Raw genomic sequence first — 11,902 nt, 5'->3', positions numbered from 1 at the left:
AGTTTGAGAATCATATGGCATCAGCCTGCCAACAAGCGCATCATGTATGTAAATCTTAACAGATATAGCACCACACAGTAACTATCTGCTCATGGCCAACATGACCTATGAATGACAAACCAAAAAACCGACTCTCACTATTTATATATATATATATATATATATATATTAAAATTAGTATGGTTGTGGGACAAGAGTTGGGGAGGGCATGGGGTGTTGTGGGGCTGAGGGTGGGGTGCGGGCGGCGGGCTGTCAAGAAATATGTTCCTCGAATAGATGTCGATGGGAGGAGTTTCGTGCCTCAAGGGGGTAGGTAGACGCAAACACCTTCAGCATCTTTTCCACGGCGCGCTTTAATGTGGAATCACAGCCTTATGTCGAAGCGTGGGGACCGGGGAGCAGTCTAGCGCCGACACGGAGCTTTACTCTAATATGGGATTTCACGGCGTGGACGTGGGAGGCAATGTGAACTTGCACACACTTCTCTGACCTCTTGGGTAGCACACCGATCAAGTAAGGTAACTTTTTCTTTCTCTCTCTCTCCCTCTCTCGAATAATAACAAAGGAGATTTTGTATTTATTAAAAACCTATTTTCTGTATGAGGAAGATTATTCATCTTAAAAACTCTTTTTTAAAGTCCACTTTGCTCTGACAACGAATTTTGAAAAGTTTTCTAATCGTGAATCATTTAACTTGTTTTTGGTCAAACCAACTTCCAGTTATACAATAACAATTTCGCATATATTTTTTGTTTCAAGAAATATATATTTTCTAATTAAATTCCTTTTAAAAAGTGAAACTGCAAGTGAAATAACTACAATTCGTCTCCCTTTATTGGCTTAACTGTTATTTGCTTTAGGAAAAAATGAAGCTTTTAATGCTGAAACAGAGATGAATTGAGTTGTTAAGATGCATATCGCTTTGCAGCGGTGAGCTATGAGGCGCAGCTGGAATTTAAGGACAAACAGCAAATTGCATTAGGCTGCAAAATGAAGAAAGATGGAAGCCGGCTGGCTCACTTTCAGACAGCACTTTGTGGTTCTATTTCTCTGTAGGCCTGATTATATTTAATGCGTTTTGTTTTACTTTCTTGTTCTCTCTTAACGTGCTTCGCGCAGGGAAGGCTGAACTCAAACCACCTCTAGAGGGTTTCCGCATTATTTACCCTTGAGTGGACTGGAATGCAAAGATGCCAGTGCTGGAGAAAGAGACGGCCAGAGACCGAGACAGCCAAGTATGAAAACAAGTCATTGTTTCTATAGTGAAACTGTTTTTCCGTACATCAGCATTCATTCCATATCTTCCACATTAGCTATATAAAGTTTTCATCCTGAGCGCTGTCCACGGTGCTGAAGTTTGCAAACTAACGGGGCTGGATTTCAGTGCCATGGACAGCGCCAGGTTCACTTACGTTAATTGGCCGCTAGGGGCGAAAATTGCAACAGGCTTTTCACTCCTTAGGGCCTGTAAAACCTTATTCCAAACACTGATATAGAACATTTCTTTCTTTTTTTGTGGAGCGATTTAATCAACACTGAGCCAGTGGTGTATTACATTAGAATGGAGTTTGCATTGCATTGCATTGTGTTTTGATTTGATTTTTGTTCATTTTTTCTCTGTATGTCTTTGCAGAAAGAAATGTCAAAAACTGTCTACACAGTCCCCATTTCCAGGAACCCACAGCTACAGCTAACTGTACAATTCAAATGTACTAGTCAATATTAACATCTTGGGTTAACAACAGTATCCAGTATGCAAATGATCAACCATCAGACAGAAAATCTAATCAATTTGCAACAGTGTATTTTAAGTCCCATGAGGCTGTGGAATTTATTCTCACATAGGCCTTGAAGCATTTAGGATGAATTATTAACTCTGGTTCTAATAATAATGAAAGCATAAAGGAAAGATGTGAGGGAATTACGTCTTTAACAAAAGACAATAAATATGCTGAGCAGCTGCTGTCCTTTCTTTATGAGTATATATACCAATCTGTTCTTTTTATGGCTTCAGGTGTTGCCAAAGGTCCCTGTGCCCCCACTGAAGCAAACCCTTGACACGTACTTGAAATGTGTCCAGCACCTTGTGAAGGAGGAGCAGTTTAAGAAAACAAAGGCCATCGTGGAGAAGTTCGGGGCTCCTGGAGGTGTCGGAGAGGTTCTACAGAAGAAGCTTTTAGAGAGGAGGGACAAGACGACCAACTGGGTAAACTCTCAGATTTTTTTTTTTTATAAGTGTTTAAGAGAAGTTGTATATTTTGCTCTTTTTTTTTCTTTCTAACTTTCTCTGGTTCATCATTTAGAAAAATCAGATGATGACACAGAGGATACAATAAATTGACTATGAAACTCTGCCTTTGCTCCTTCTAGTCTGAAAACAAAAACAAAAATGGTCTCAGATTTCGTCTCCAATATGATAGAATTCTTATGATATTACATAACCAATTCATAAAAGAGTTGAAAATTGTGAAACAGCTGGCGATAAAGATTTATCGGAGCCTCGGCTCGTCCTTTGTTGCTTCAATCTCTCCTCCTGCGTCTGGGTGATCGCTCAGCCCACAACTCATCCAGCTCAGTGAAATCTATCACGCTCCCACTCTCACTCTGGCGTTCTCTCCCACTCTCCTTTTCATCTGGCAGTGATACACTGTAATAGTTTTTTACTCCACTGCCTGCAGGTCTCAACTCTGAAAGTAATAACTTGAGTCCAAAACGTTTAGCAAAGCAACATTTCTCAAAAAGCATCCCTGTGTTTTTATTTAGGTCTATGACTACTGGCTGGAGGACATGTACTTGAACAACAGGTTGGCCCTACCGGTCAACTCCAGTCCTGTCATGGTGTTTCCTAAGCAGACGTTCAGAGATCAGAAAGATGCCCTCAGGTATGTGCTGGACTTTTGCTTCTGCTTTTGTTCAGACTAAATAATGTTTACATGATGTGAGTTTTGAAACTTTATCCACCTCTCCTTCGTTAGCTGTGACGCACCAAAGACACTGACGAAGGTGTTTCAGAGAAGATCCGGACAGAAACTGCCACTTTGCAACAACAGCATCATGTGTAGGTCAATGACAGGAGCGATTACAAGGAAAACTTCATCGTACATCATTTCATACTGAAAAAAGAAAAACTGCTATGGCAATTTAAGACATGTATAAGACAATATGAAAAATATGTATCTGCAACAGAACATCTAGATTTTTTTCATAATGGACTTTGATAACAGAAAATACTTCAGATGTTAAAGTCAGGTTTTGGATCAAGTGAGTTGATCAAAGTGAAAGGGTTTCTTTCTCAACTGAACTCCATAGACCAGAATACAATGACAATTATTTTTTATTAATGATTAATCTCACAAACCCTTTTCTTGATTAACCAATTGATTTGTCCAAAAAATGTCAAAAAAACACATTTAGATAGAGTCTAAGTAGATGTCTTTAAGGTGGAAACTTTCAAATCTTTGCTCCTAAATGTATATAAATGATGAATTGATTATCAAAACAGTTGCAAAGTTGCATTTTCTGTTGATCGTCTGATTGTTTCAGCTCTACTGGAGACCCTTTTTCTCTCCTATAAGATGTTACTTTGTGGGCAACTGCATTTAAAAACCCACATGCTGGAATGGTTGCAGCACATTCTCTGACAGATTTCAAGCAATTCTGGGAAATGTAAAAAATCTCAGATTTAAGCAAAGGTATATAAATGCACCGTCTTGCACCAAAAAAGTAACTCACTCATCAGATCTCTTGAGGCTATCTGATGGTCAATTTCATGTTTTCAGAAGTTTGGAAGCTGGTTGCTTAATTCAGTGTGTGGCCTCTCGGTTCTGTAAGACACTGTGCACTCAAAAAAAAAATGAAAAGACACCAGATAGCAAAGGTTAACAAGACTGAATGCTGCACACCATCACTAACCAAAGAAAATATACATATCGTTCAGCTGTGTAGCCGCTGACAGGCTTTATGTTCCTCTCAGCAGACACAGACTCAGATTAAGATGTGAAATACAGACGTGGAGAGAATCACTGGCATCATCTCTTGACCAAATCTCTGCCCATTATTAAATGAGCCATGGTCACAAGACATTACACCAGTCCGTCCAGCCCTATAACTCAACATTAGCTTTTGTCAGCTCATGCTGCACAAACTGAATATTTCCAGAGCACCCCAAGCAGCTGGTAATCTACTGACACGACCACTTATTAGATTGGGAGTGACAGGGCCAAGCTCTCCGCAGAGACCGCTAGTCAGGCCTCATTTCGGGGTGTGGTGCACTGAGGCCGCCTCCTTTCTATTGATCTAGCTTTGAACGTAATAACAACAAGACAAATGACATACAACATAAGACCCGACAGGGCTCTGTGTTTTCCCTATTTGCCCACACCGCCCACTCACACATACAGACAGCCTCTCTCTCTTTCTCTCTCTCTCACAAACACAGATAAACACACACAGCTCGCTCACTGTATCCTAGTAATTTAACCATAATGTGATTACCGAGTCCTTTGAGAGATGAGAGTACATCTAATTATAATCACCGGCCAGTCCGCTCTATATGTTCAGTGTTTTACAGCAACCTCTGTGCCCTGTTTTCTTTTAATGTCACCCTTTTCGTTCTTTTTAGATTTGCAGCTCAAATCGTCAAAGGAGTTTTGGAGTATAAGGGACTCATTGAAGAGTAAGTACCCTCAGAGTCCTACATCTCAACTACGTTACCCTCACAGAGTAAAGTCAGTCAATTGAAGATGAAAATAAAATGTATAACGATGAGTCATGGAGTCATCAGAGGTGAGCTGATGTGTGTGATAACGTCTCTCAGGCGAGCACTACCGGTGGATTTCGCTCGAGGCCAGTTAGCTGGAACCCCTCTGTGCATGGAGCAGTACTACCGCCTCTTCACCTCCTACCGCTACCCGGGGATAAAGACAGACACGCTGAAGGTCCAGATGAACGCAGCCTCCTCAGCGCCGGAGCACATTATTGTGGCGTGCAAGAGCCAGGTCAGGACGCCGGCCTCTCGGTAGACTTTTGATTCTCACAAACACACTTCTAACTGAAGACAGTGCCCAGTCCATTTGAGAGGAAATATGTAAGAATGTTGTAATATAATATTCAGTTTATCAATAGATGCCGAGAGAAGAATCGTTCTTAAAAGCGGTCAGTACATCACATCAGACACAAACTAGGACTTTTTTTTTTTTTGCTCTTTCTTATCACCAGAGATGTAGTAGATATTTCACTTCATGCAGCAATACTGGCCTCTAGTGCAGATAAACTATTCCTTCATCAGTCTGCAAAGTACAGGACTAAGGTCAGCAGTGCCATCTTTGAATATAATTCATTACAGATATCATAGGAACAGGATCATTTGTATACAACTGAAAAAGTCATGAATACGAGGTTTGGTTCCCAGTGACAGGCAGTTGGAAAATTTGAATAAAACGCTTAATGTCTCAAAGGACTCTAAAGAGTATAAGTTTACCTATGTTATATAAATATGCAATTCAATACAAAATAAACTGAAAAACTAACTGCATGATACAAAATACTGGACTGAAAATGTATAACAGGTTTACCTGAGCTACCAGCTGTTGCCATGCCACACCTACTCTGCAGCATCTAATGGACGCTTAAGTATAAACTGCTTAAGGTTGTACATCAACCTCTGCAGGCGAAGTTTTACCCAGTTATCACAGCATACAGGGCAGACTAACAATATGACTTCTGTTACGACTGTTAGTGGGTAATCATTTGACTCATCTTATCTATAATTTACATTTTTAAATGGATAGGAGAGCCAGGCCCTGAGCATGCATGGCTGCACTTGATAGATTCCCTTTGAAAACACAGCGCCTTTATGAAGTCGCTCAAGTTAACGCTGCTCAAAGATGTTAAAGCGTCTATTTGAATACCTAAACTGGTCTGAATTATTTCCGTATTAAGATGCACAGATATCTACAGAATGCAACCATTGACAATTACATCGATCTCTGGAGCCTGACTGATCAGGAAGTGGTGGACAGAGAATGTTTTAACAGCCACTGTGGAACGGGTCGTGTTTTTGTATCTCATCTCTCTTACTGGGGCGGAGTGACGCTTCACTAGAGCAGCGGGTGCAGACAGTCATCTCTCACACAAGACTCTCCCAACTGTGCTGTGCATTTTAACAGGAAGAGTTTCTATTCATAAGAGATGTTTTTAAAAAAACATGTACAACATGGTGGAAGCTTAATGCCATGCTACAGTGCGTGGATCATATCAACAAAGTTCATCTAGTACAAAAAAAAAAAAAAAAAGCTGCAAGACTAAAGATTTTAGGTAATTGGTTATAGACAAAAAATCCACATTGTGTGTTTCTCACATGAACTTTGAATTACCACAACAAGGCACAGCGGGTGCTCTCACCTGGAAATGGTTCTGGGAACTATCAATCTGTGGCACTCAAGGGCTGGTCCCTATGGAGATACAGGCAGTTAACTTAATTACTGTTGATTGAATCTGCCACTTGTCTGAGAGCTTCCTTGAATAGCATCTTTAACCGATAGGAGCCATATTTTCAGTAGCACTTGGCCATTTTTAGTCCCCACTGGTATCCTATTTATCTCCACACTAATAATATGTGAAAGCGGTGTATCCTTGAGGTGATCCAGTGCATGATGGAGTAGTTAAGAAACACGTGATTTCTGTGATCTATTTTTCTCACTAGTTTTTCGTGTTGGATGTCGTCGCAAAAAGCAAGAGGCTCAACGAGACGGAGATCTTATCCCAGCTGGAGAAGATCACGAAAATGGCAGAAAACGCAAACGAAAGACTCCCTCCTGTTGGTATCCTGACATCCGATGGGAGAACAGATTGGGCACAAGCCAGAGATGCACTAACAAAAGGTCTCAGCTTAAACATGTCTCTAATGTGTATCACTTTCAGTCCTCCTCATTATCCATAAACCATTTCTACGTGGATAATCCAGAACATATTTCATCTGCTTCCTTCTTCCATCCAGATCAAACCAACAGGGACTCTCTGGCCCTGATCGAGAGCTGTCTGTGCGTGGTGTGTCTGGATGAACCCAGCGGCCTGATGCCCAGTGACACCAACAGGGCCCTGCTGATGCTGCATGGTGGCGGCCGTGATAAGAACGGGGCAAACCGCTGGTATGACAAGTCAATGCAGGTAGGACACGTTAAAGGTACGTCCATCCTCCACGGATAAAGAGTTTGTTCCATGCAATTAATCCGGACTCTCGCAGTTTGTTGTAGGAGTGGACGGGATATGTGGAGTCGTGTGCGAGCATTCGCCATTCGAGGGGATAGTTCTGGTGCAGTGCTCTGAGTACCTGATGAAATATATGTAAGTCAGCTCATTGCAGCGAGATATAATCATACACTGAATACTTTTATCTCAATGAATGTTGCTGAGGACGACATGTGTTGTTGTTCTAAACAGAAACGCTAGTCCCTCCAAGATGGCGACGGTTTCCGGCATCAGAGAGCTGCCCCCTCCGAGAAGACTGCTCTGGAAATGCAACCCGCACATCCAGGGGCTCCTGACAGCATCTGGAGACAGACTCCAGAGGCAAATCCGACACAAACAAACAAACAAACAAACACAGATCAACATCCACAAATAAATTCAAGTCTTTCTAGAGACATGAGGTCTCACATCTTCTGTGCTCCCTCCTTCAGGCTGGTGAATAATCTTGACATGGATGTTTTCAAGTTCAAAGCTTATGGAAAAGAATTCATCAAAAAGCAGAAGATGAGTCCAGACGCGTTTATACAAATGGCCTTACAACTTGCATTTTACAAGTAAAGAACTTTCATTATATCTGTGTTTCAATTTTACAAAAGATATTTTGGGCTTTACTGTGCACTTTCAAATATACCATATAAATATTGCCATGAACGTGTCCGTCACGTATTCAGATGCAACGGACGGCTGGTGTCCACTTATGAGAGCGCGTCCATCCGGCGTTTCCAAGAGGGTCGGGTAGATAACATTCGCTCTGCCACCCCTGAGGCCCTGGCCTTCGTGATGTCCATGACAGATGAGAGGGCCACTTTCACCGTGAGTCATTTTTCTCACTTTGACCCCAATTACTAACTCCCACATCACTGTTCATCACGCCTGCTCAAATGAAACAGGTGCGACGGGCCACCTCGGCACACCAAACCCAGTCTCCCCATTCAAACAGATGATCTCCCTGCAGATTTAATGGATCTATGAAAAATGAATTTACTGGATGTTCTGCTCTCTTTCTTTACAATGTGACAAATGCCCTGTCTTTACTTTTTTTCCTCTAAATAAGTATTTACTTCTCCTACAGGACTCAGAAAAAATGAAACGATTGAGGGATGCAATTAATGCCCAGACAAATTATACAATTGCAGTAAGTATTTTAAACCAGTTTTCAATATATTAATGTCATAGCCAAAATTTAAATGTGTAAACTAAACAAGTAAACATGATCTTACAATGTTGCTCCATCCAAAATGTATCCCTTGCTCCCTGGAGACTTTAAAGGAATAGTTTGACATGTTGGGAAATGCACTTGCTGGCTTTCTTGCCAAGAGTTAAATGGGAATATCTGTCCTATAAATATGAAAATATGACGAGGAAACAGTCAGCCTAGCTTAGCAGAAAGACTTGGAGCAAGGAGCTATAGCTAGTTCAAAAAAATGTTAAAGTCACAGACCACAATTGGTGTGTAGCACCTGTTCTATCTTAATCATCACAGTCCACATGGTTTGTGGTCCAACTGCAACTCAGGTACTTCACTGAACTCTGCAATCTACTATGATGTGACTATTATCATGGCAAAGGTACTGAGGACTGGGCCTGTGAAGCCTATGTCTGCTCATATCAGGGCTCTAATTGAAAACACTTCATTAGCACTGAGCAAAAAACATGTCTTCCAGGCTATTACAGGAATGGCAATAGACAATCATTTGCTCGGACTTCTGAGGATCTCAAAGGAGCTCAACATGGAGAAGCCCGAGATGTTCTGTGATGAAACGTATCTGGCCAGTAACCAGTTCATCCTCTCTACCAGTCAGGTAATATGTTATCACATTATATCCTAACATATAATATTTGCTTGGTTGAGATTAGTGCTTTAAATTCCATGCTAATTATCAATGGAGAGGAAGTACAGTATAAGTACACATACTTCCCAAGAACCTAGGACACATACAGAGGAGATGCCGTTGAGAAAAAAAAAAACTTTCACTCTGTGAAACGAGACCTCTGCTTCTTCACTGCCTGGCCATAAATTACAAAAAGGTGGAGCTCACCAGGTTCTCTTTAAAAGTCCACACTGACTTTTAAACTATTCTAATTACCAGAGAGATAACTTGACTGCCATCTGCCAATTTCTTGCCACCTGAAGTCAAACCTGCTAGTGTTGAGTGTCAAGGTGAGAAACCACAACCTAGGTCCAGTATCTATTGGCAAAAACTTTGACAGCTTCACAGGCACCACATGCATTTAGCACTGAGCTGTATAGTCAGTAAAGAAAACCAAGTACACGTAGAAGAGTGGGAGGTCCTAACGAGACCCTGAACTCAGCAAAACAACAAAACTCTACAAAAGGCTAATTAAAAATATTGAGTTTGTGCTGGTGTTTGGGTTCCTCACTAAGGGGTCTGTGCTTCCTGTTACAGTCTTTTTAATTGGAGACCCTGGCAGACTCATCGACTGCCCTCGGCATTGAGATTATTCACTTAGACCATCTTTATATTTAGCCACAGCCTGGCTGATACTGCTTGAACCTCACTCTAAAAATAAATATATATATTTTTACATATATTAATTGAAGCAGGCGCACACCTTTCCTACATGAAATACATACACTCCGCAAACTACATTCACAGGAGCTGACAATTGCATTGTTATTTGTCTGACTGAGGGGTGCTGGAACAAGTGCATGAAATAACTATGGGATGACTCTTCAGCCTTGGCATGCGTTTCCATTTCTGGTGACAAAAGAAAGAGCATATGTTGTTTATACTCAGCACTAACTTGTCAATCATTAGTAATCATGATATTTTGAGCAAAAACGAAAGCGCATTTTGAAACACGCCATCGCCGGTTAATGAACTTCAAAAGTCATTCAACCCGCGTCACGCTGATTGAAACTTTGTCATCATAATATTCTCTGTCAGCAAGATCTTTCCTAGAAGTGACGCAACTACCGAAAAAGAGTCATCTATGGAAGACAAGGGAAAAAAGATATCAGAGAGTTTTCCAAGCGCTAAGCATTACAGATGTCAAAGGAAAAACTACCAAAGTGTTAACATCCCTCAGACCAGGTTTCCACCTCTGTGACATATGCAGGGTTACAGCAGTCATTCCTGGCTGTGGTGGGATGTAAACTGACACCAGAGTAATTAAACCCTCTCATTTGGACTTAGTTAATTAATCGAACAACAAAAAATGCAATACCAACTATTTTAATAAAAATTTGAATAATTGATTTGGGTCATCTTTCAAGCAAAAACAACCATTTACTGGTTCCAACTTGTCAAATATGAAATACATTTGTGTTTGGGACTGCTGATTGGACCACAAGGTATCTGAAGAAGTCACGTTTGACCCTGGAAACTTGTAATGAGCATTTTCTCCTGGGTTCCAGCAGTTTATAGACTAACTGATCGTTAGTAAGGGCCCTTTTCCAAACACTCTTTCTCTTGACTATCTAAACTGTCCTAACCCAGGCTGTGTCCTCCTGTCTCCAGGTTCCAACCACAGTGGAAATGTTCTGTTGTTACGGCCCGGTGGTACCCAACGGCTATGGTGCCTGTTACAACCCGCAGTCAGACCACATCATCTTCTGTGTGTCTAGTTTCTGGGAGAACACAGAGACGAGTTCGGCCGTTTTCGTCAAAGTCCTGAACGAGGGCTTGCTTGAAATCAGGGACCTGTGCAATAGAAGCAGCGCTGCAGCTACCAAACTGGCTGACAGCAGCCAGGGAGCCGGCCAGCCTCATACATCAGGGAACTAAAGCCATACTGAGAAAGCACGCCCACTCAGCTGCTCCTCTCAGCACTCTTAGACTTTAGATTTTAGCTTTAGACCTAGTAGTTGAGATACCGTCATGTGTCTTTGTTGTCTGTGCAATAGTGTTCCCTTCACAACAAAGTGCAAAGCCTTAAAACTTCATATATAGTGTGTAAATATATATATATAAAAAAAATGTGAACAAAAAGTGGAAAACAAGTTTTCTTTTGGATCCGTGTAGACAGAATGATTTCCGCTTGAACCGGCAGACTGACATTAACCGGTCTGCTGCCTTTAGGAAACTGAAGCCATGCCTGCTTTGTAGCACTGATGAGAGGGGAACCTCCTCTATCAGAGAGTGAATAAACTGGGTGATCCCAATATATATCTCACACACATAGAGTAGTAATATAATAGATATGACAGGATTATGTAGTAAAAAAAAAAAAAAAAAAAATCCTATAATGTATTAAAGTGACTTCTAACAATCATAACATCCTGTAAATGTGATTCTGCCAATCTGTTTCATTCTGTGTCTGCCATTACGTTAAAAAAAAAAAAGAAACTGGATCAATGGTACTATAAGATTCATTTTAATGTTGTAAAGTTGTTTTTTTTTACTCTTGTATGTAAATTATTTTATTCTACTGACACCATGAGGTTGCCAAAGAGGTTGTGCATATGTGAAGTCCGTCTGATGAGGCACTTTAAGATATTTATATGAAGACATGAATGAATAACTGTAAACGTAGGGGACTGGTTAGAAATAGCGTGTGTTGTGGGAAAACGTGTGTGATATGGTTTCATTGGCACATTTGAAGTCATCTAGTTGTACTGTGTGTATGTGTTCTATATTATAGCAATAGTTAAAAGGTGTAATGACCAGTGCTACTGTATAAGCAAGATACA

General features: G+C 40.9%; 1 protein-coding gene across 1 annotated transcript; it reads left to right on the top strand.

Annotated features, from left to right (window-relative positions):
* Positions 1-1,114: 1,114 nt before the first annotated feature.
* LOC111219604 (choline O-acetyltransferase-like) lies at positions 1,115-10,997 on the top strand. Its single transcript, XM_022742319.1, has 14 exons — positions 1,115-1,235; positions 2,015-2,206; positions 2,764-2,882; positions 4,622-4,675; positions 4,817-4,997; positions 6,704-6,881; positions 6,998-7,167; positions 7,244-7,344; positions 7,441-7,569; positions 7,680-7,802; positions 7,920-8,061; positions 8,321-8,383; positions 8,913-9,050; positions 10,731-10,997. Exons 1-14 carry the CDS (start codon positions 1,191-1,193, stop codon positions 10,995-10,997), a joined length of 1,902 nt encoding a protein of 633 aa, XP_022598040.1. The 5' UTR covers positions 1,115-1,190.
* Positions 10,998-11,902: the final 905 nt, after the last annotated feature.

The sequence above is a fragment of the Seriola dumerili genome, unplaced genomic scaffold (genome assembly GCF_002260705.1).
Source record: "Seriola dumerili isolate Sdu_G_001 unplaced genomic scaffold, Sdu_1.0 BDQW01000068.1, whole genome shotgun sequence".
Taxonomy (NCBI): domain Eukaryota; kingdom Metazoa; phylum Chordata; class Actinopteri; order Carangiformes; family Carangidae; genus Seriola; species Seriola dumerili.
This window is presented reverse-complemented; position numbering and strand designations above follow the sequence as displayed.